Consider the following 26359-nt stretch of genomic DNA (forward strand, 5'->3'; position numbering starts at 1 on the left):
AAAAGTGATCTAGATACATTACAGATGTATGAAATGTAATTGAAGGTGGTGGGGGAATAAGGTTCTAACCTAAGTAACTTTGAAAATGAGTGGCATCTGTACAAGCAAAACCAAAAAGAACTGTGGACAAATCTGTATACTAACTGATAAATTGTTCCCTATGTACATACATGTTAACAATTCTGAAACTACTATACCTACATACTGGAATCGGACAATGAAATAAATGGATGACAGATGCTGGGAGCCAAATATTTCACTGTTTAAGTGGGAGTTAATAGAGAGCAAAGCTAGAATGATTCATGTGTAATGTATTAGAATTGGAGACATTAGTATGAACTCATATTTAGCTTACTAAATATACAGAAGGCTACATACAGAAATATTTATGGATATTTATTATACATGGGTTACTATATACACATACATCTATCTGCTCTGGCAGCTGAGAGGGCTTAAAAGCAATGACATCCTAATAACAATGAACAAAACTATCACCCAGATCTTGGTTCCTAATACCATTCTCCAATGAAAGAACAAGAGCTCTTGAAGAAACGACTCATTCTAGGACTGAGGCAGGAAAGATACAAGATAAACCTGAAGCATCTTGTAGTGCCAGAAAGCAAGAAAGTGTTCACATATGCATGCACACACATGCATGCACACATGCAAACTCTCTCTCACATACACATAATGAGGGATATATGAAAGGATTAAGGGAACCAACTGAAAAATCTATCAATGGCCAAAGTTAGCACAATTTATACAACAAAATAAATGAGGTAGCACTGGGTTACTATGCAACATAAAATAAATACCTGTGAGTCCATTCTGATAAAAAAAAAAAAGACTGACTAAATAAATTAATGGGTAAGAACAGATAAATATGCCATACAAAAGGATTTCAAATAATTTGTATAGATACTCTGCCCCAAAGGAGGTGGAGAATAATTTCCCAATCCTTAAGTACACACTGTATAGAGTGACTTTCTACCAGAGTGCAATATGGAAAGGGAGGGCAAAGAAGAGTAACTTTACCATGGAGAAACCTGACAAACTCCACCAAAAGCCAAGTGATTAAGGTCAACATCAATAGCAATGATTCATGTTGGTCATATATGCCCTTGGTAGGAATGATGAAAATAGAATCTGACCTCTACGGTTTCCTCCTCAAAATACATCATCCCAGTCTAACTACAAGAAAAATATCACATAATCTCACCTGAAGAACAATCAACAAAATAGACACCCAATACTCTTCAAAACTCTTATCATTATCAAACACAAGGGAAGTCTGAGAAATTGTCACAACCAAGAAAAGCCTAAAGATATAACTATGAAATGTAATATGATGACTTGGATGGGGTCTTGGAATAGAAAAAGTACATTAGAAAAAAACCTGAGGAAGCTTGAATACAATATGGATTTAGTTACTAATAATGTATCAATATTGGTTTAGTAATTGTGAAAAATATACCATACTAAGGTATTAATGACAATTAAAACTGGATGAGAGGTCTATAGGAACTCTCTGTACTACCTTGTCAACAGTTCTATAAACCTAAAACTGTTCTAAAATAAAAAGGTTTATTTAAAAAGTTAAAATAATCAAAATAGTATTTTTAAGTGACTTGCAATTTTAAAATAAAAGCACATTTTTTTTTTAGCACCAGCAACTTGAAAATAGTCTGTTAATCAGATTAAAACTTAAATTCCAAAGAGTAGATCCTAAGAGTTTTCATCACAAGGAGAACATTTTTTTTCTTTTAATTGTATCTATATGAGATGATGGACGTTAACAAAACCTCTTGTGATAATCATTTCATAATATATGTAAACCAAATCATCTTAAACTTACACAGTGATGTATTACTTCTCAATAACACTAGAAAAGATAAAAACAAAACCAAAAACTTATATTTCTGTCATATGAGAGATAGGCTTTGCAGTGGAAAGTCCTTGCCTCAGGGGTTGAGAGTCACAGTTTCCTGTTTTTGTTTTGTTTTGTTTTGTTTTGTTTTGTTTTGTTTTTACTGTGGTTAATTTAGGGCATGTCACTTCTCTTGTGATGGAATGGAGTGGGTAAAAGTACTGGTCTCTAGTATTTCACAAGTGGCAAATTTCTAGGTCTAGATTCTTTAGACAGCCAGTAGAATGTGTGAGACACTAGAAGGGCTATTGTAAGGAAAGTTAGCAAAGAAAAAATAAAAATAGTCAATCCTGGAATACACACTTTACCTACAAATCTGTGCTTATTTTTAGAATTTAACTTATTTTTTTCTCAAATTGATCAATTATTGGATTTGGTCTTGCAGGGCCATGACTAAAGAAACAGCATAAATGCAAAAAAAAAAGTCTTACATGTAAAACTCCACAGCAGTATAGAGGACAGCAGAAATATAATTTCAAAAATTTTCGTTTAACAGCAAAGAAAATCACCTTCCTGCAATTTATCAAAAATGGAACACATGATCTCTGGTGTTTAAAAAAGAACTATGAAAAATAATAGCCTTTTTGGTTTTGTAAGTTAAAATCAAAATAACTAACTCTTACTCATTTAAAACATAAAATTTTGAAGTAACCATGAAAAATGTTTTTAATTTAAAAAGTATTTTGGTTATTTACCTTTTGGGCCCAAATACTAAAACCTGTTTACGTAAGAAAAGATAAAGCTGATAAGTCATTTGTGTTACTTTTTCCCCACAATGGTTCAGAATACTAAGCAATCCTACTGATTGGTTTCCAGTTTTAATGGCTTTACTTCTGAACAGATAATAAGCATCCAATTATTCTTTTGTTTATTGCAAATTATGTAAAGTACAAAATGGAACATGAGCTCAGTAAAACACGTAGTTTGGAAAGAACTTTAAAACGCTGAGCTGTTGGAATTATAGAGATAGTACAACTATTACTCTTAATAGATCATTTAAATGCTTTACTTCGTTTTTCCCTTAAATACAATTAGTAATATAATGCACCTGTTTGCTTCATCAATGCCTACAGGCAACACAATGTATGTTCAAACTTGAGCTTGTAAAACTTTTTGATGGGGTCAAGAAGCTGAAATCTTGAACATTTTTTAAAAACAAGAGCTGACATGTTCATCTTTGCCAACTTATTCAAAATTTTTTCTACCGGAATATTAAACTAAATCTGAGCCTAGTACAAACTGTTTCAAAGCCCCAAGAGTAAGCTCTTGGGTTGCTTTTAGAAGAAATGCCATTCATCCTTTTTCTAAAACACTTTCACCATAAGTATGTAAACATCCAAGGACGAGGAGTGGTGAGAAATAGTGACATGCATCACATGGAACACAGTTGCTAGCCCTGTGTCAACATATCATTTTATCTGCCAATAGAATAAGTGCTTTATAAACTTGCAGTATTGTTATTCCACATGGACAGCCTATTTTTGGATTCTCTAAATGCAATCAATCAGTGATTTATGTCATCTGTGGTCATGGAAGTTCAGTGTGTTTAGAGGAAAAAAAGTTCCCCTGCTTAAACTTTCACCATTGGCTACTTCAATTTTGATCAACGGGTATTTCTCTCCCTTTGGTTCAATACGAAAATAATGCACAAAATCTTCCATCTTTCAAAAAAGATTAATCACTTTCATTTTACTTCTATAACCATAGGATCCTTATAAAATAAAAATCTTTGAAGCATGTCCAATGTAAAGCAAAACAAAATTACCCCCCTCTTCAGATACATTTAATAGACTGCTTCTACTGACAAAGAATTAAGCCTATACTTCCATTAAAATGAATTTCTCCATATATAATAACTTACTTACTTAATACGGGCATACTTAATTTTATCACGCTTCAGATACTGTACTTGTTTTGTTTTGTCTTGTGTTGTTTTGTTTTACAAATTGAAGTTTTATGGCAGCCCTGACTTTAGCAAGTCTATCCGTGCCATTTTCCCAATAGCCCTTGCTCACTTCATGTCTCTGTGTCACATTTTGCTAATTCTCTCAATATTTCAAACTTTTTCATGATTATTGTATTTGTTATGGAGACCCATGATCAGTGACTATGAGTTGCTGAAAGCTCAGATGATGGTTAGTATTTTTTAGCAATGAGGTGTTTTTAAATTAAAATATATACATTTTTAGACACAGTGCTATTGCACATTTAATAGACTACAATATAGTATACACATAATTTTTATATGCACGGTGAAACCAAAATATTCATTGGCCCACTTTATTGCAATATTCGCTTTATTGTAGTGTTCTGGAACTAAAGTCACAATATCTCCGAGGTACGTCTGTAAAGTTTGAAAATACCTTTCTTTTCATATTTGCTAATGAAATTCCTTATATTATCAGACTGAAATCCGTAAGTTTTTAGTAAATTATACTTCTACTGCCCATTTCTTTGGGCAATTGTAAAAGGGCAATTAAAACATAAGAAAAGGGGAGTAATAAGTTTAGGAAGCTGTAAGTTTGAACTAATAGAATTTGGGAAAAGAAAAGAGAAAAGGCAACAATGAAGTTAGAAATAAATGGTAGATTGTGAAAAATACTACAAAATAAATGCAAGGTGCTAAAATAAATTTTTATCTGACAAATTTGCTATACTCTACTGTGCACGGGGATCATGCTCCATTTTATGTCCTAATTCATTTCATTGGTGACTTCTCTCAAGAAAATTGTGGGATAAAATTGTAAAACTTTGAAATGGATGAAAGATTATGGGTATACACAATGAAAAACAGTATCTTTTTCCAGCACATCCTCCCTGTTACCTGATTCTGTGGAGGCTCTGGGTCTTTCACTGACTTTGAACTGTTCAATAACTACATAATTCATAGACACTGATAGTGCAAATGATTCTAGTCCTACATTGTATCCATTTGAATGTAATTGATTATTACCCTATGGATATGGGTCAGTTTTGCTGGTTTTTGCCTCTCTTCATAACTTCATTTCAGCATTCCTTATTTAAGAGAGGGTTTAAATTCTCCCTTGAACTGGTTGTAATACTTTACTGGTTCCCTTACTAATTAGTGAGTTCAATAAATCTTTGATACATGTTCATTTTATATCTGTATAAGAGCCATGATTATACCTTTTTAAAATATTGTTTATCCTTTAACAACCTGTATTAGTTCTTGAGGAATGTCAAAGACAAAACAGGATTTTCTGGACAAAATTCCTTGTTTCCTTGTTTCTTAAGGGAATAAAACCATATCATTAAATAGTAACATCAATTTCTGAAAAGTAAATCTCTGTTTATGATAAAAATTTAATTATGTCTTATTTTTTATAGGAAGTAGGGTTGGGAGGAATTTCATGACAGTAGTGAGCACACAAATAGTACAACACAGGAGAAACAAGATGGGCCAAGCCTGGCATGAGAAGTGATTTGAAGATATTTTGTTGCCTAGAATCCATCCCTTTTCCAGTTCAGATGGTACAGCTAGCAAAACCGGCTTCAACAGATTTGGAAAAGGCCTGCTTGCTTAGCATGCTTTTCTTCCTGTCTGACACACTTACAGAGACTGCGAAGCTGCCTCTTGACACCTTGAGTTAGTTCACACTCCCGTGTATGCTGCGTCTGGCCTTCACCAGCTAACTTCCTGAAGTTGTGGGGAACTGCTTCTAAATTGCTCTTTAGAAAGTTTCAAAAAATCATTAACTTGAGTCTTCAGTTCTTTATAGCTTCTCAACCATTGAAGTCAATGATATTTTTCTGATAAATACATATTTAAATTAATAAATTTCCCACGATGAGGGCATTTTTAGCCAGTATGGATTAACTTCTCTATAAAAGGTGTGGCAACCAAGGTTTGAAGGTACTGGATTTTGATAAGTTCCTTTAAATTATATGTGTTTTTTAAAAAATAAATGTTAGTTGTATTTCAAAACTGAAATTTATGCTATATGAAATTATTATGCCTACCTGAGTTATCGAGGGTCTTTCAAGTGAAAAACACATAGTTGCTTCAAAAAAAATTAAACTGTAAGAATGATTTAGAAGATTAGGAAAAGTGGACTATTACAAAATATCTCATTTTTTATTTGGTAAAAATACAAATCCTATTCTAGGGGCACCTGGGTGACTCAGTTGGTTAAGAATCTGCCTTCTGCTCAGGTCATGATCCTGGGGTCCTGGGACTGAGCCCCACGTCAGGATCCCTGCTCAGCAGGGAGTCTGCTTCTCCCTCTGCCCCTTACACTGCTCATGCTCTCTCTCACTCTGTCTCTCATATAAATAAATAAAATCTTTAAAATAATACAAATTCTATTCTGGAAAAATAATACATTAAAACCCAGAAAATACAGAATGGAAATTCCATCTTAGCTTTCGTAGAGGACATTCTATTGTCTCTAGTCTCGATTTAGGTCTAAACAATATTGTCTAATGTCATGTGGTTATAATTCTGTCTAATTATAAGACTAAATAAAAAAAACAGACTTTGATCTGCAAAGAGTTGCCTAAACTTTAACAAGAAATGTTAAATATATTAAAAATGTAAACACTATGGTTTATTTGAGTTTTAGTGTATACTAAATAAAAGCAAATGTTTGCTAGCACTGTTTTAACTTCAATGCTTCTAACATTTATAAATATTTTTCCTTATTGTTTGCCAGTTCGACTAACATGCAGAAAGAGAGCAAAAGTGAAATAAGAGCACAAGTGGGGGGAAAAAAGCAACTATCATTTTATGGCTCACATTCTCAACGTGTTCTCAATGGAGAAGAATTTGAGTATATATTTCCTAAAGACCAAATGCATTAATATCTATAGAAAGAAGCCAACTAGTAATGAGCTAATAGTTCACTAATTAAGGTCATATTTATAGTTTTATTGTAAAGAATGATCATTTGCTGGTTTAAAAAAAGAGTTAAAAATCTAAACATCAACCAATAATGGGTAAAAACCCTCTGTGATACTGAACCCCCCCAAAATATTTATGGGCAGTTCGCACATACTTGTAATCTTAAACTGAAAGTCAGTGATGATTCTCATAAGTTAGAGAGATTTTATACCCCTAAGCAATCAAAAATTTTGCTTTTTAGAGTAAATGAACAAATAAAACTCAGAAATGTATTAATAGAATTTTCCTCTTTACCTGTATTATAAAAATTGGGGGTTTTCCATGATGTATGTAGTCACTGTCTAGAACTAACATTGAAAGAACACATTAAGGCAGTGCTTCTCGAACTTCAGGGTACTTTGAATCACACAGGGATCTTGTTAGAATTCAAATTTAGATTATCTGGATCTGGTGTGATTTTGCATTTCTTCCAATCCCCCAGATATTGTCCATGTTCCTTATCAGAGAACCACATTGAGCAGCAATGCCCTGCCAGAACCTCCAATGAAAAGGCACAAATTCTCAACCCTGTTCTCACATTAAGCATTCACAATTCTGTAAAACATGTATTTTAGATTGCACATTCATAATAACAGAGAAAATAAGGATCTTTTTCCTGGATAAGAACTACAAAATTAAAGTAAGATTTATTTATAAAGTTCCAGGGCACCTGGGAGATTCAGTCAGTTAAAGATCTGCTTTCTGCTCGGGTCATGATCCCAGGGTCCTGAGATCAAGCCCTGCATCAGGCTCCCTGCAGAGGAATGCTGAGCCAGGAGCTTCAGTGACCACAGAATCCTAAAGAGAAATTCTGCTGGTGTACATTGAAAACAGTGTCTGCCTCCCTTTGGCAACATTAATTGCTTTAATATATTCTACTCAATCTCTGCATCAAACTGATTAAACTAAAATTGAAAGTTGGTGCTCTAACTCTCCAATTTTTTTACACCATATATTTCGATTTTCCTAACCTGACCCCAGACAATCAACCTGGTTATTTCCTTTCATTATCTCTTCTCCATGTGCCTTTGACAAAACTTGAACCACCTCCAAACGTGCAAATGGAAGATGTTAGAGACTTAAAGGGGTGCTAGGCATTCTGATTTTCCTTTCCAAGTGGTATTTGGAAGCAAGTGTGAGTTTAAGTGTGGGTACACTGTTCTGAATAAATTTTCAGCGGCACATTCGGTAGGCCACTCAAACTGGGTTTGGAATGGATGCATGCACACAAGACTAAAATATTTAGAGAACTGGATTCTTTATTTCTGAGGAGCAATATTCAAACCAAATATTTGGTACTTCCACAACATCATCACCAAACTATTTCCCAGTTCCCTTCACCTACAACAGATTCAGATGCCTAATTTAGTGACCACTGTGGTTTGGCTTCAGATCAAGTTTTATGGATTCTATCCACAGATTTATCTGTAAGTTCCCAAGTGCCATTTGCAGACACTCCAGAGACACATCCTGTGACACAGAGCAACCTTGGATATCTCCAAAATATATCCAGACATCTAAATGGTTTCCCAATAAAAATCTACCATATATTTTATTTGTCAAGAGAGCACTTTGCTTAATGGCCTGCACAAGTAATGTCCTTGATGAGCATTTATCACATGAATGAAAGCCATTTTGGTACAGATTGTTCTTTCCGTAAGAGCACTGATAATATCTTATTATTATGTACACATGTTTCTCATTTATTAGGATATCAACAAATGTTTGTGAGTGGAAATATATGATAGTCCTAGGTTTGTGCAGTTTTGCCTTCATTTTCAGGATGACTGACTTGTTATAAGGCATCGCTCTATCAATGAGGGAAAAAAACATTTTGATAACATGTTATTTATTATCCTGGTTTTGTGGGCATGACCAGTGAATTGCTATAGACTGAAACACTACAGCAGATGGAGAGATCCCAAGTGAATATTCATCCTATATGACAGACTGATTTCAGACTATGTTACAAGGCTACCTTAAAACTCACTTCTTCCGCGTAGTTTTTCAGTGACTGTCCTCCACTGGAGACTTCTCCCTAGAGGCAAAGAGGAAGAGAAGTTGAAAAAGTCAGAGGAAGGAGAAAGAGAATGATGGAAGATGAATCATGGAGAGTAGTGAAACCTGGGAACACCACCAAATCCTTACTGTTTTCCCACCATCTCAGTTGATATTTATGGGATAGTCAGTTTGGCAACTTTCTCCTCTGAAGGAAATAATTTTTTCAAGGCAACAATATTTCTCTTAAGTGGATTTTAAGTCACATAAACGAATAACCACTAGGAATAGCTAACTAAATCTTAGGATAGAATACTAAAAGAAATGGATAAAATTTTCTGTTACTAGTTTATAAATATGTTCTTAAAGTTAGATTAAGAAAAAAGTCACTCATTCTATATTCTATAAATCTGTATGAAGATCTAACACATGGACTTAAAAATATTTTATGGGGAGAGTATAGATCATTAACCTGTCCTTTTCCCAATGTTTATACGCAGCCTTTCTCACCTCGCTTGTACATTGTTAGTAAATTCTCCATTATTTGTGCTTTTTACTAGACCTTCACTGGGCACTAGTAATCGCTGAGATTTAAATCATAGAAATTAAACATCAAATTAAACATATATCCCAAATTCATCTAAACATTGGTAGTCAAAATGGTCAAACAACTCATTAGTTTGAATAAGTTATATTTTTATACTATGTGGCCAGAGATATTTGGAAATAAATTCTGAGATATGATAAAATGATAAATTCTAGGAGAACATGCATGTTTATAAGATAACTAAGTAAGTGTGAATAGAGCTTACATTTGTTTCTAATTTTTCAAGGACATTCTTTTTTTATACTTCAAAGACTCTCCGTATATTATCTCACTTGACTGGTTTTTCACTACAACTTAAGGGCAAGACATTCTCAAGCCAATCTGATATATAAAGACCCTAAAGCCACAGGGGCTTAGGAAAGTGCGTAACTTCAAGGGGCTTGGTATAGGCAAAGCTCTGCTGGGACCTGATTCAACTCTGACACTTCTCTATCTCACTGAAATGAAAAGTTTAAAACATCAAAAAAAAAAAAATTAAGTGTATTTTATTTTGTAAAAACTGTGATGTATACTCCAAAGCATTTTGAGAGGGCTCAAAAATAAAATAAAATAAAATAAAATAAAATAAAATAAAATAAAAAGAATGCTCATTTCAAACCAAAAATTAAGCTAAAAATAAAGTGCTGATTTCCCTAAATGCCTAGAAATCACGGATATATATATAATTTTTTCCAAATCATGGTTTCCACTGGTGAAAAATTCGTATGCTAGGGGTGCCTGGGTGGCTCAGTCGTTAAGCATCTGCCTTCAGCTCAGGTCATGATCCCTGGGTCCTGGGATCCAGCCCCACATTGGGCTCCCTGCTCAGCAGGAAGCCTGTTTCTCCCTCTGCTGCTCCCCTTGCTGTGTTCCCTCTCTAGCTGTGTTTCTCTTTGTCAAATAAATAAGCAAAATCTTTAAATAAAATAAAATAAATTCATACGCTATAGTTTAAATATTTCCAAATGCTTCCAAGCTTGTGGACTTTTCAGTGGATAAGACACTTGTAGAGATAGGGCAGTTATATTTACTTAAGCTAAAATATAAACTATTGGGAAAAATCAAATCCGTATAAAACCCCCAAACTGTGAGGAATTTAACTCAAAGCATACGAAGAAGGCTGGAAATTTTCTTCAGATAAACTGCTTTTTCTCGCTGAACTTGCTATACTATCTCCCTTTATTTGGACAATTAGTCTAGAAAGAATGCAGTGGACTCTTCCAGTTTGGCTCTTCCCTATGACAGAACCAGTCTTTTGTGTACTAATAGCAACCACCCCCTGCTTCCCTTCCCCCCCTTACCCCCCCCCCCGCCCCCCACTTAGCCTGAGTTGCTAGGGGTAAGAAGACAAGGTGGCAAATGACTGGCTTGTAAGGATCTGCTTTCTGGAGGGGCCAGTGTAGGAGGCCTGACTGGTTGACTTCTGTACATCTGAGGGGTCACAGTGAGGGCTTAGAGATTAGCCCCTGGTTACTCACTGAAGGGGGCTATTTGTTTCCTTAGAGCTAGAGTACAAGGGTTTTCCCAATTTGTCTGGACACTTATAGTCTTATGGTATGACCTAGGAATGACTGAGGGTTTTCCTGATGGTCAGATATAAACAAGGCACTGTGTACAGTACAGGGCTTTTTGACAGGCTTGTTTCTTCCCACAGTGCCAGGTACTTTTCAGTATCTGCACCACAGAAAAGGAGAAACCCACACAACACCATTTGTTTCAAAGGCCACACAGACTGGAGTTAGGCTGTAACTTCCATTCAGAAATCACTGACCTGGGTGGCACTCATGAATGAGGACCACGAAGTAAAAAGACTCTGAGAGGAAAATACTGAGGAAGCAAACACTTTGCAGAGAGGATTACAAATCTGGCACAGGGCCAAGTGAACGAAACAAAGAACAAGATGTCAGGATCTCTAATTCTTAGGGTGGGAATAGATGGCTCCCATCAAGAGGCTCCATTCAGTATGAATGGGGTTCCCCATTTCCAACATGGGACTGTTGAAATGCTGATGCTGACCTTCCCTCCTTCCCCTGCTGGGGGCGCTAATGAAATAAAATCCCTTTCAAAGCACACAGTTGTCAACTAAGGTCATCCTATTCTAAATTTTAAAGAACTGGCATTTTAAATATCAAGACATTCAACAACATAATATTTTGGTAATCATCCAGAAGTAAATCAAAATTATCCAAATGGTAATCATCCAGAAGTAAATCAAAATTATCCAAATGCAAAAACTCAGAGAGAGAAAATAAAGAAATTATCCAAATGGTAATCATCCAGAAGTAAATCAAAATTATCCAAATGCAAAAACTCAGAGAGAGAAAATAAAGAAAAACTGATGTGATTACAGTTTACCATTTGGCGTGGGATTGTGGCTGTTAGAGGTGAGGCTCTTGAGGCTCCCCTTTTTATTTTCCATTTAAGAAAATATTCTCAGTGAAACAGAATATACTAGGCTAGGCTAGTATATACTAGCTAGACTAGGCTCACAGAACATACTAGGCTAGAATATACTAGGCTAGACTAGGCTCACATTCTCCTGAATCCAATATCATTTTTCACTATCCCATGCTTCTCTTACTTAAATCAGTATTTTCTACTCACCTCTTACAAATCCTTAGATAAAATACATATAGACTTCCACTTTTACATAGAATATATTTATTCACAAACGTTTTATGTCTGAGGCTTTTGGTATGAATTTCTTCCAAGGAAATTTTCACGAGAACCCTAATTTCACCAGAATGCTCTTTCTTCCCACCTTTATGAATGAAATTAAACAATAATCCTAACACAGAAAGCATCCTCTTAAGAAGAACATGTAGGAGAAAAGGAGCTTGATAGGAATGGGCAAGGCATATCTAAACTCCAGGGACTCGTAAATGTCACCCATTATTTATTCCAAAGTATTTATTAAGCACCTATCGACGCCACATACTGCACTAGGTGTGGGGACAAAGAGGTGAACAAGAACTCATCCCTACCATAAAAACTATACTTTAAGAAGATAGATATACAAGTTATTCAAATATAGAGCAAGTGTTACTTGACATAGATGAACTCAAGGTGCTACGAGGAAAAAAAATGGAGGAAAGGGCACCTAGCCTTTCATTTATTTAATAAGTATTGAGAATTCTCATGTGCTAGAAGTTTTTGTAGCCATTGCATACATGTGATCAAAAAGACAAGGTAGAGGAATTTAGGAATTTCCAAGAGGAAATTATTATTTTTTAATTTTATTTATTTATTTGACAGAGAGAGATCACAAGTAGGCAGAGAGAGAGGGGGAAGCAGGCTCCCCGCTGAGCAGAGAGCCTGATGTGGGGCTTGATCCCAGGACCCTGATGATCATGACCTGAGCCGAAGGCAGAGTTTAATCCACTAGGCCACCCAGGCACCCCGGAAATTACTTTTAATCTTAGTCTTAAAGACTTAGTCAATTAGCCAGATGAAGGAGCTGCATAAAGAGGAGCACTATTACAAGGAAGGAAGATTTTATGTGAGGGCCCAGACACAATACAGCAAATACATGAAACCGCAAGTATTACAATGAAGACCGCTAATTAGACTATGCACAGAAATATACTCTATTTTTAGATAGAGTGGTATTAATATCATACATCATTTCCTAATTTTATACTACAATTTCCTGTAATACAGCTGTTAATATGATGGTCATATGTTGTGTTTTCTAATTTCTATTACACAGGATTACTGAATTTCTGGCAGATATTAAAGAAATTAAAGTTCAGCTTTCCAAACGCCAGCAAATTCTACAGGCAGGAGTTACTATTGATGTCTAAGAAAATAGGCAGTGATCTATTTCCAATCAGTAAAAAGCTGGGTACAGTAGTTTGTAATTCAGAAATTTTTGGAAAGCTCAGATTCTTTCAAATCACTGATGGAGTCAATAACTTAATAGTTTTACCTGCCTTCAGACTCATATATTAACAAGTGCTGTTTCTAATTGGCCCTGGTATTTTTCATATTAAGTTAAATTTTTTTTCTCTGAAAATTTGCCCACGATCTTGTGAGTAAATGTTGCACTAGTGCAAATATTTCTTTCTCTGGAAATAACACCTTTATCCAATAGAGGAGATACCTGACTGCTTAGCATTGCTAAGAGTTAAAAGACTGACATTTTAAGGTAAGATGTTATGATTCACTCTGTCTTTAAGTTCCACGGATGCTGCAGGTTATATCTGTACTAGAAATCAGCAATCTAAGGCATGATCAGAAGTCAAATTTGTCCCCTCAGAAGGGACAAATAATACTCAATCCCCAAGCATATATATAAACTGTTAAACTAAAATGAAGAAATATACATTTTTCTTCCAATTTTTTTTTTATGTTAAACTAAATAATTCCCTTATGGTAATGCCTTTGCCTTAGAGACTTACCTTAAAAAAAATATATGGAAAAAGGCAGGAGCAATTATGGAATTAATGATTATCACTAATAATGTTAAATTTTTTTAAAAGATTTTATTTATTTATTTGACACAGAGAGAGAGAGAGATCACAAGTAGGCAGAGAGGCAGGCAGAGAGAGAGAAGGGGAAGCAGGCTCCCTGCTGAACAGAGAGCCTGATGTAGGGCTCGATCCCAGGACCCTGGGCTCATGACGTGAGCCAAAAGCAGAGGCTTTAACACACTGAGCCATCCAGGCGCCCTAATAATGTTAAATTTTAAATAATTTAAGGTATTTTAGTGTTCCTTCTTATCTTCTGAAAAGTAATCATTCAGTTGCAAAAATGAGGGAAAACCCCATTTTATTCTTTTCTTTCCTTTAATCTCATGTGAAACAGAAGAGGGGGAAATGCAAAGCCAGTAATGAAAGGCTCCCTGTTTGAGAGAGTGGTAACTTTTATCAGCAGATTTTGCGCAAGAGAAGGACGGGATGAGAGGGTGCAGCTATAAGAATGGATGGCTAGGGGGCGCCTGGGTGGCTCAGTGGGTTAAAGCCTCTGCCTTTGGCTCAGGTCATGATCTCAGGGTCCTGGTATCGAGCCCCACATCAGGCTCTCTGCTCGGTGGGGAGCCTGATTCCTCCTCTCTCTCTGCCTGCCTCTCTGCCTACTTGTTATATCTCTCTCTCTCTGTCAAATAACAAATAAAATCTTAAAAAAAGAATGGATGCTAGTGTTAATGATATTTAATTGCACTGACTTGTAGAACAGAGATATATATTATATTATTGGTCAATTGATTTTAGTAAAATCCTTTTGACCTTCAACCATTATTATGCTAGGCATGCGTGTCTTCCCTGATACGTTGATGAACTTATCATATCAATGATTAATACTGTTTCACTACTACCATATGCAGAAAGTCGTATTCATCCATTCTTTCTAAAATGATTTAGGGACGTCTGGGTGGCTCAGTCAGTTAAGCTGCTGATCAAGCCTCATGTCCCTGACATAACTCCATGCTCAATGGGGAGTCTGCTTGTCTTTCTCTTTCTTCCTCTGCCCCTCCTCCACTTGTGCACACACTCTCTCTCCCTCAAATAAATAAAATCTTTTAAAAAAATAAAAATAAAAATAAAATGGTTTAATGTGCCAAAAGAGAAAACTATCAGCTGTAAGATCTTGGAGAGTCAACTTTTCTTCTGAAGCAGAGTTTCTTCATAGATAAAACTTAGACAGCAGAACCACAGGGTAGTGTTTCATATGACATAGTGAATGTGTAAGAATATGGGAAATTTCCACTGTAAAGTGCAGTGTTATTATTTCGCAAATGTCTGTATCTCCACTGATCCCCCACCTATTGGTTTTCCTGCTTCTTGCCCTGGCCCCGTTACTCAAATTTCTATGTGTTCCTTTGATAACATGACATCTTTATCAAAACACATATCACATTCTATTATAATCACTGGTTATTTGCTCAGTCTTTCCTGTTTAAGTTCTTGGAGAGCAAAAATTATTTTTGTTAATTTTTGCTTCCTATGTCCTGGTGCTGGGCCTGGCAAAATGGAGAATGAATGAATAAATAAACAATCTATAGATCTTGCGTGCTCTGGATCTCTGCAGAGCCTATACAATTCAAAATTTATAAATAATGGGATAAAAGAAGTAAATCACTTTTAAAAACAATGAGGAAATTATTACTGAATGCTTGTTTAACAAATCCACTGGAGGGACACCTGGGTGACTCAGTCAGTTACCTGAGCCTTCAGCTCAGGTAATGATCCCAGGGTCCTGGGATTGTGGCCCACTTCGGGCTCCCTGCTCAGCAGAGAGTCTGCTTCTCTCTCTGCCTCTACCTGCCAATCCCCCTGTTTGTGCTCTCTCTCTCTCTGACAAATAAATAAATAAAATCTTTTTTTAAAAAGTTAAAAAACAAAACCCACTGAAGAAGCTGCTGATTAATTAGGATTTATAAGTAGCTATTGAATAGAATTTTTACCTTGAAATATGAAAAATATGTATTATTAAGTATATTTTAATTATTTTTTGGTAACTGAGTGTTACGGGTGACTATTTTCATAACATGAAAAATGGAAATATTCAAAATTGACCTTTTAAAAATATAATGAGATACAGAATTAAGGAAAACCACATTTAAAAAAAAAACTTTGAGAAATAAAGACTAAAATGGAAGAGACACAAGATGAAACAAACACAACAGATAATGCCTTAGGAGAATCAGAATGTAAAAAAAAAAAAAAAAAAAGATAGGGAAAATTTTTAATCAAAAAGAAATTTAAAAAGGGATTTTAAAACAGTATTTTAGGGGAAGTGATAAATACTGAATATAGGTAAAAGGTGAAATAAAGTTGACTCTTGAATGATGCAGGGGTTAAGAGTGCTAACCCCTTCCCTCTGTTCCAGTCAAAAATACATGTATAACTTTTTCTCACCCATAACTTAACTTCTAATAGTCCATTGCTGACCAGAAGCCTTGCCCATAATATAAACAGCCAATTAACACATATTTTATATGTGATATGTATTATGTGCTGTATTCTTACAATGAAGTAAGCTAGAGAAAAGAAAATGTTATTAAGAAAATGGTAAGGAAGAGGGGCACCTGGGTGGCTCAGTAGGTTAAGCCTCTGCCTTTGGCTCAGGTCAAGCCCCGCATCAGGCTCTCTGCTCAGCAGGGACCCTGCTTCACCCTCTCTCTCACTGCCTGCTTCTCTGCGTACTTGTGATCTCTGTCTGTCAAATAAATAAATTAAATTTTAAAAAAAACGGTAAGGAAGAGAAAATACACTTACAGCACTGTACTATATTTGTGGGGAAAAAAATCCCTATGTAAGTGGCTCTACATATGGTTTGAACCCATGTTGCCCAAGGGTCAACTACGGATAACAGAAGACCCTAAAGTAGAAAACAAAAGCAAGGGAACAGAATAGATGCAAAAAAGTGTAATTCCAGAAAATTTCCCTGAAATAATAATAACAAATTACATACTGAACAGCATATCTGACAATAGTTAGCCTGACAGTCTGACTACCAAAAGATAAATTCTAGCAAATTTATTGTATTTTAAAGAAAAATTCCTTCGGACATTTAGAAAAAGAGATCACATGATTTATGGGGGAATTTAGATTATCATTAAATTTTAACAATAACAATTTATGCCAGTAGAAAAATGAAGATACTGAAGGAAAGAAAATGTGAGCCCAGGAATCTGGTAGACAATGAGCTTCAAAAAACCAAAATGCCTACACATATAAATGGATGGTGAGCATTAACTACAGAGTTAACCTGTCCTGAGGCCACATGGCAGTTGGAAAGGGGAGAATATATGATGCATTAGATATTTACTCTGACAATGTGGATTTCGTACAACTATTAAAAAATTGAGAGAGAACAGAGAAAGCATATGTATTTTTTTGTTTTCAGTATTCATATTGGTAGATGGATTAGTATTTTTATCCTGAGACTGCTGGGTGTAATGCTTTAAAACAAACAAGTTATTATGGAATATATTAATTCTAATATCACTTTTATCATTGAATATCAAAATTGTGGGTATGGAAAAGAAAGAGATAAAGATATAATAAAAAAAGATTAAATTAAAGTCTTGGTATTCTCTAATCTGAATTCAAAGTGTCAATATGAACTAACTGCCCACTCAAGAGGGCTAGAAATAATGACCAACCCAGTAGCAATGAGCATCCCTAGTGTCTAGACTGTGATCTAGAAATACTGTTTCTCACTAGAGGAAACTAGGGGTTTTTCAAAAAACATTGGTTTATTCCATGTTTGGTGCAGGATATGTAAAAGATAAGCTTGGGACATCTTATGCTTAACTTATACTTATTTTATAGATTAAAAGAGATTTAAAGACATACCTGATTTTAAAAAGTTGGCAAAGTTGACAATAATGTCAATAGGTGCATCTTTGAGTGATAAAGCTACTTTTTTAAAATGGAAGGAACCGATGATAATAAAAGTTAGGATAGTTGTTATTTATGGGGAGAGGCAGAGGTTGTGACTGGGACAGGGCACAGTAGAGGGATTTCTCAGTTGTCTAGCAAAATTCTATTTCTTAATGTGGGTAGTAGTGTCATTATAATAAGTCATGAAGCCATAAGTTTCATTTAGGTGATTCTGTATATTTGTGTTCTATTTTGTAACAAAAGCTACATAAAATTAAAAAGCAGCCATTTCTAATATTAAGCTATAAAGTTACAGATGTAATTGTAAGGCACAAGGGAAACTCTTTAAAAATTAGAGTGAAATGTTATAATGCTCTATTTGCTATTGGCTACATCTCCATGGTCACATATCTAATCTCTCATTGATCCAAATCTTTAGGTGTATGTAACGAAGTAATTATTGGTTATATATCTAGACAAGTAGTTAAAGAACACTCTTATTGTTCTGATTCAATCTTAAACTAATCTAATTAGTACACTGACCTCATAAAAATCAGTTGGCAATTTTGATTTTTACCATTTGAAATAATTACGCCTTTAAATTCCCTTCCATTAAGCTTTTAAAAAAATCAATAGATGTCACTTTGGAATCTGTAAAGTACCTGTATAAATTCTCCAAGGTCAATGAAATATGAATGTCAGCGTCATAATTTAAACCAAACATACAATGTATTCTTTTAAAATTAAATTAACTTGTATCTTTGCAAAATGGCTAAATGGCTAAGATGGCCAACTTCCTGAACTGTGACTCAAATGGGAGCAGGCAGGAAAACTGATACCCAGTGCTCATGAAATACCAAGACTTTTATTTCTCTCCTGTTCTCAGCCCATGTTTCCTTAATTTAAAAAAAAACAGTGATTGATTTTTTTAGATAATTAACAATATTAGGCATTTCACTACATTGAAAGAGACCTATTTCTCTAACAGATCATGGACAGAAATAATTTTGTAAATCATTATCTCTGATTTTTTAATTCAACAACAAAAAGACCAGTTTCATATTTCAGACACCCTTACATTATTTAAAAAACATCATAGGACTATGGAATAAGAAAAATTCTTTTTCACTGACTTGTAAATGTAAACAAATGTAGGCAGTATAGTGCAGAAGTACTGCGTTAAAAGTGTATTTTTATTCCTTAAAACATTTATTTAAAGGAGGTTGATTTTCTTATGTTTTAATTGATTCCTTAAGTGGTCCAGGGGGAATGCAATCTACAAAATTAAGTTTCAAACCAAATAAATAAAATGTATGAAGTAACATTATCTAGCCAGTCACACACTTGGCAGCTGATGTCATAAACAGTGTCACTAGGAGAGTTGTGACTTGCTTGGAGGAAATATGTTGGAGCATAATCAATTTTCCAAGAGGTGACCTCCAAATAAATAAGAAAAGTGACTTAGAGGGAAAGATAGAGGTGGTATTTATTCAAAGTATCACAATTACTGACTCTGAAGTTTTGCCTATAGTCTCTAGGATAATTTGAAAAGACAATTCCCACTATTATGTCTGAACTTGCCTCCTGTGTTTATGTATAGCATTTCTTCTGTTTAATATGAGTTGGTCACTGGACTAAGACTTGGCCTTGATTTGACATACTATCAGAAGGTGGTAAAAAAATGATGTCCTCAAGAGGCATGAGAACAGGCTTTGGAGTCAAGCAACTATGGGCTCACACCCCAGTTCTGCCACATACGCTATATGCACGGAGCAAATTATATAACTTCCCTGGGTCTCAATTTCTTCTTCAGTAAATGGTGACAACACCATGTGCATCTCATGGGTTACCATGAGGACTACGTGAAATAATGCTGATAAAGCACAGAAGACAAGATTGAAAGCCTAGCTGTTATCATTATTAATCAGGATAATAAGTGTTAGTACTAGTATTAGGAGGTTTTCAGTGAATGAAAGACAGAGAAAACCAACCTGATACCATGCAAGGTAAGAAAATTAGAGATATGCTTAATTCTTCAAGGAGATAGCTGGAAAGGGGACCTGGCCGTGGGGATATCAGATGCTAATTTTTCATTTCTCTAGTCTTATTTTGGTGTCACTTTCATTACAAGGATCTTACACTTTCAATGACAGGTAATTACCAAATGACTTCATGTACAAATAAATCTTCAGCAGTAACTTAAGGTTGGCTGATGGTGAGAGAAAGAGGACTTTTACAAGACTGGACATCAGAACTAGAAAGAAGTAAATGACACAAATGAAGAGAAATTGTTGAGAAAAGGGAATAAGACAGCATCCTTAATAGGACTTTGTTCTTGACCATCTCTTCTTCAACTCAAGAGTGTCCCCAAATAATCCAGTCATACTAAGCTCCAGATCCCTATACAGTCAGCACCTCTCACCTCTGTCTCTTTGTCTCTCTGTCCTTCCTTCTGTCCCTCCTCCCTACTCAAGCCATTCCTTTGTGCATTTCATGCCTACTTCCTGATGACACCTAGCAAGATTCTACTCTTGACAAGGCTAAGTGCAGTACCTCTCATTCCAAGAGGACTCCCCTGACCCACACATTTGTGTTGCTCTTCCCATGTGTTCCCACGAATCCCTAAAACTAGAGAATTTACCACACCGACTGCCTTGGCCTGTCCACTACATTGTCAACTCCACAGACACACCTTTAACATTTGTGGGCCTGAGGCAAGAGGTCAAGCAGAGGTCCACAATGCCAACAAGCTATGAAATAAAATATATTCTGACTTTCAAACAGATTTGGCAGGCTAGCTTCAAATTCAAAATTCTTATATTCCTTCAAGTTCTGCACCATAACTGGGCAGAAAAGGGACAGCAGGAAGGCAGTGCTAACCCAGGCGCCATATTCTTGCCTCTCTTTTCCCCCATCCCAGGCTGTACCACCAGGGGCTTTGTGAATATATGTGTAGATATCCCTGCCTGCATCTCCAAGCTAATTTATACCCTCCCAGATAGCTGCTGCTTGTCCACACCTCAGGCTTGGCAACTGAGCTCTTGGGGAGGGATGGACAAAAGAAAGAAGCCATGGAGGCTCAGGAAGCAGGTTTCAAATCTTTGGGGCAGGAGACTCCAAGATCCTGTACAAAGCATATGGTCAGGCTCCAAGTAGATACAGTCCCTTGACTGAGGGACTCCTCATCTCATGCAGGGAGCACAGCCTGGAGCTGGACTAAGGATACCTTAGAAGCTCTCTGACAGTAGACCCTTCCATCTTTTTACTGTCTATAGCACTTAATGCAGGGCTTGGCATCTGAGAGTCACTCCAAAGTATTTTTTTTAAATGAATGAGGATTATTACAAAAGGCATACATTTTTAATCTAAGGTACCAAATTATCAAAAGATAGTTAGAAAATGTGGTTAGAAACATAGGAAGACAAAGACTGTAAAAGTCTTGAATATTTTAGAAATGACAGAATCGTGGAGATTTCTAGTAGCAAGAGATGGGGAGAAAGTTCGTATTTTAAATCTATTTAGGGTCCACAGAAAATATGGTTCAAATACGAACTACAGAAAGATACTTTAAAAATGGGTTCTGTTTTGTGTGTGTGTGTGTGTGTATGTGTGTGTGTGTGTGTGTGTTTGATGTGGACAATGACCCTAAAACATAGATGAACAAAAATAAACTAAGGATAGACTATAAGAATAACAATAAATGAGTGAGATCCAATGAAATTGCCCTATCAAAAAACAGACCTTCAGTCTCACCATCTAAAATGGCCTATCTGAGGAAAGACCAGAGGCACAGTTCTCTCTAGGATAGGCAGAACGCTTTGCAGTGTGATTACCAGGCAAGCTGGGTAAAACTTTTGAAGGAAAGAAAATGGAAAAGGATGTGGAAGGGCCTGTTTACCAAAGGAACCCTTGCAATCAGATTCTGCTAACTACAGGGTATACCATACTTCTTCAGCCTTGTCTCACATTTCTGTGAACTATGAAGTGCTACCAGAGTTTATGCGGATCACCCAGCACGCACAACCTTGGGAACCACAATTTGAATGCTTGATTAAATCTAAGGCAGGGCATAGAACGTGGAGCTCATAATGATGCTCCACGTCTCTTTGATGCAGTACTGTTTTCTCTTTGTGGTCTAAAGCCCTTGCCCCTTTGGGAAGTAGAGCCCCAAGATGTTCTATAAGAAGAAATTTCTATGTTAATTCTTAGTCCAAAAAGTAAATTTAATGTGCCTTACAGAACAAAGCTTACTTTGGGGCCCTGAAAAGGGCCAAACCACATCACAGAGAGTAAGAAGATATCTTCCATTCTCATGAAGGTATGCCCATCTTTAGAACCATGTTCAAAGCAAACATCTTTTGAAGTCTTACTGAACATGACTGAACATTGAGGTTTATTACGATGTTTTTGCATGTGTTTGCATTTTGTGAAAACAGCTAGGATCAGAAGCAGAGAAGCCAAAAAGATTTGCTGCCAGGTCTGGGAATCCAAAAGCCAGAAATTTCAAGAGAAAAAAATAATTCTTATAACATGTGTACACTAATTTTACATACTCTCAACGTTAATTGAAATAAACACCTGGAATCCTGGGTACTTTCTGACAATGCACTTCAGAGCCAAACTACTTAGCCCTGTCTCATACCCAGAGCAATACTGCAAGTTAGAAGTTCAATGTAGCTCATCTTATGGTCACTGCCAGTTAGTTAAACATACCAGTTTAATAAAGCTGAGTCATGAGAAGGCAGCCTTGGTATTTTTAAAGATCACAAATCTCCTGGGAAACTGTTCTCTTTACTCCTCCCGAATGCCCTTTGTAGACAACACAAATATAACTAATCAAGGTACTTGTCACACAGAGTTTTGCCTTAGATTACTGAGAGGCTTTCATCTCACTCGGCTGAGCGCCAGCCTCAGGGCTGACCACCAGCCTCAGGGCTGACCACCACATACAATCACGCAACATATACTCCAACCAAGGAGGTGACGGAGACAAATGTTGGCCACTTTTGTGGAGGAGAAAAGCTTCAGTGGCAGGTGAGATAAAGCAATACACAACAACGCATTTTCAAGTTTTTCAAGAGGATGAAACTAACTTAGTTAAACTAATTGTTAAATACGCTGCTATGTTATTTAAAAGATCACACATAGCATTATAAAAAGGTAGCCGGATGGCAGTTCATATGAAAAAGGAGGGAATCTTTAGGTAACTAAACTATTAACTAACTGAGCCTCTCAGTAATCTAAGGCAAAACTCTGTGTGACAATATCTTGATTAGTTATATTCGTGTTGTCTACAAAGGGCATTCGGGAGGAGTAAAGAGAACTGTTTCCCAGGAGATTTGTGATCTTTAAAAATACCAAGGCTGCCTTCCCATGAATCAGCTTTATTAAACTGGTAACTAACTAACTACAACTACTAACTAACTGCAACGTTAGTGTGTATAGAAGTGCAATGAAAACTACTGAAAAGCTATTTCAGTGGTAGGCATGGTTCATAAATCACAATCAGCTCCTTCAGGTTAATAGTTGGACTGTACACAGCTGACTTGGTTAGAGTGTTGTGCTTTGGCTGGGTATGTTGCAAGGAGAGATGATTAAGGTGGAGAAAAGTCTGGGAAGAATGTGACATAAGGAATGTTTAAAGAAGTCATTTACTTTTCATCATAAGGACAGAAGACGTAAAGAAAGAGTGAGATATTTAACTAATGGAAGATACAAAAGATGGAGAGGAAAGCAGAGTTCTTTCTTGTTTCAAAGAGCAAAAGTGGGGGATAAGGATGAATGTTTCATGGAGGCAGATTTTTCTCTCCAAATGAGGAGGCATTGTTGTAGAGCAATAAAATAGGGGTGGGAGCGAGAAGTTTCAGGAAAGCCTGTTGCCTGAAATCTTGGGAGCAAGATGAGATAGTGAGCTACAGCAGGAGTTCTCCATTGAGGAAGATGTTGCCTTATAGTCTCACATTGAGCTTTCATAATATTTCCTTCTCTTAGGAAACCTGATCTCTTCCTAGAGTTCCCATCCTGGGCATCTACACTGAGGCATATTGGCAGCAAGGGGATAGAATCAGACTGGCTTTTGTTTCCCACAATTATAACTCTATTGCATTTTTTAAAAGATTTTATTTATTTATTTGATGGGCAGAGATCACAAGTACGCAGAGAGGCAGGCAGAGAGAGAGAGGAAAGTAGGCTCTCTGCTGAGCAGAGAGCCCGATGGGCTGTGGGGCCCAATCCCAGGACTCTGGGATCATGACCTGAGCCAAAGGCAGAGGCTTTAACCCACTGAGCCACCCAGGCGCCCCAACCCTGTTGTATTTAATTCAGGACAATGAGGTAAAAACCTTCAATAGCTAGCCTTGCTTTTGACTGTGTTATCTGAAAAAGGAAGGGAGAATGGGCTTTATCTTGTAGCTACTACAGACCACACATGTGGAGGTTCTGTGCTCAATCCTCATAATATTCATGTCAATTAATTATTTCTATTTTACAGACAAAGAAACAGACTAAGAAAATTCCAAAGTAGAGACAGGTTTTGAATTTTATGGTCTTGATCCCCATGATCTTTCTAGAAGACAGAGAATGAAATCAATTGCATTAGTTAAATTGAATGTTTAGACTGTGACTGAGGTTGAATTAAGCCCCTACCTACACTCTTAATCCAGTTCCGTCAATTCCTCTATCTATAATTTTCTGCTCCTTAGTTTTGCTAATCTAGGGTCAACCAAACAAATTACTTACACTAAACCTGAATGTAAATTCTTATCCTGTACAATGAACTCATTCAAGTACATGTAAAGTAACTTAAGGAAAAAACAACAACAACAACAAAAACAAAAAATAAAAAACAAACTTACTGTGAATCATCAAAGCTTGCATTACATTCTTATAAGAATTTATGAAGTAATATTGCAAAAACTCCATTCCCAGATAAATTATTTCATTTCTGCCAGGGGTAGGGCGTAAGGGCAAATGTTAGAATCATTAAGTGTCTCTTCAAGGCTTTCAGGATATAAACATGTCATTCAATACTCCTGGGAAGCCACGCACCCAAATCAGTAGAAAAAGTGTTCACTTTGGAGACAAGATTAGGTCTGACTCTGTGTGTGTGTGTGTGTGTGTGTGTGTGTGTGTGTGTGTATCATTCATTCGGCATGTGATCTTTGGGTCAAGTTCCTTAGACTCTGCAAGTCTCTCTCTCTTTTTTTCAGTTGTGAAGAGAGAAGAAAAAGAGTAAGAATGCTTTCAATTGAAAGATTAGGGGAGGGGCGCCTGGGTGGCTCAGTTGGTTGAGCGACTGCCTTTGGCTCAGGTCATGATCCCGGACTTCCAGGATCGAGTCCCGCATTGGGCTCCCAGCTCCTTGGGGAGTTTGCTTCTCCCTCTGACCTTCTCCTCTCTCATGCTCTCTCTCATTCATTCTCTCTCAAATAAATAAATAAAATATTAAAAAAAGAAAGAAAGATTAGGGGAAATATCCATAATGCATGGTGCTAGGCCCTCAATAAATCATTCCCACTTTGATTAAGAGTCAGCACTCCAAGACCATGGCCTTCACTCTACCCATTGCCCTTTTGCCATCTAATTCTCCAGCTGTGCTTAACTGCATGTGGGCTCCCAGGCAGACTTTTCTTTCCCTCTGGTAGTGAACCTCCCCAAGAACTCACTTAGCCATCAACCCAGAGGCCACCTTCTCCTGGAAGCTGTCTTTGATCACTCTTCACCCTGTGGGCTCCATTAAATAGCTCCCTCTCCCATGTCCATGCTGTGTGTTTACATATCAGAGCATTTCTGTGCTCTCACAAAGTCTGTTCATTCAGCTGCCTTTCCCATCATACCATCAGCTCTTTAATGCCGAAAAATATATCTTTCATTTCTGGATGCCCAGTACCTCAAAGAATACTTTACAGCAGAAGATGGTCAAAGAACGTTTGTTGAAAGAACAGATGCACTAAGCCCAGAGGTCAGGATAGCATATTATTTCAGTGCTACACTAAATCATTCTCTAAGAATAGTTTTATCTGTCAATCTTCTCAAAATCTTAAGTAACAATTCAGCTGACTTAAAACAAATGTGCCCTTCCAAGCATTTTAGTTCATTTAGGCTGCTATAACAAAATACCATAAACTGTGTATCTTATTTATAAGATACAAATATCCATTTGTATCTTGCAAATATTTATTTCTCATAGTTCTGGAGGCTGGAAATCCAAGGGTGCCAGCGTGGCCAGTGAGGACCTTCTTTTGGGTTGCAGACTTCTAATTATATATTTGCATGGTGGAAGGAGCAAGGGAGAGCTCTTGGATGTCTTTTATAAGAGCATTAAACCCACTCATGGTTTGAAAGCCAGTCATCTCCCAAAGGTACCACCTCCCAAAGGCCTCAGCTCCTAATAGTATCACTTTGGGTATGAGGATTTCAACATAGGAATTTTGGAGGGATACAAACCCTCAGACCGTAACAACAAGATAACCTGAGAAGAATCCAGAAAAGTCAAAGGTCAAGTTTCTCTGTATTTTCCACTGATAGTCAAAGACCCCACTTATTTACTACTACATATATGTGTAAATTCAATAGGCCCAACACATATGAACAAGGTGCTTATCCAAGCTTTCATA

The 26359-nt window shown here is 36.4% G+C and overlaps 1 protein-coding gene across 1 annotated transcript in view; it reads right to left on the reverse strand.

Moving 5' to 3' along the window:
- The window catches only part of LOC308341016 (uncharacterized protein C8orf34), a gene marked incomplete at both ends in the record, with an annotated part of 367987 nt that overhangs the window by 21220 nt on the left and 320408 nt on the right, over nucleotides 1-26359 (reverse strand). Inside the window, one exon of the mRNA XM_080800601.1 lies at nucleotides 8809-8868. Within this exon, the coding sequence (XP_080656727.1) occupies nucleotides 8809-8868 (60 nt within the window). The remainder of the gene's footprint in view (nucleotides 1-8808; nucleotides 8869-26359) is intronic.

The sequence above is a fragment of the Martes martes genome (genome assembly GCF_963455335.1).
Source record: "Martes martes genome assembly, chromosome: 4".
Classification (NCBI taxonomy): Eukaryota; Metazoa; Chordata; class Mammalia; order Carnivora; family Mustelidae; genus Martes; species Martes martes.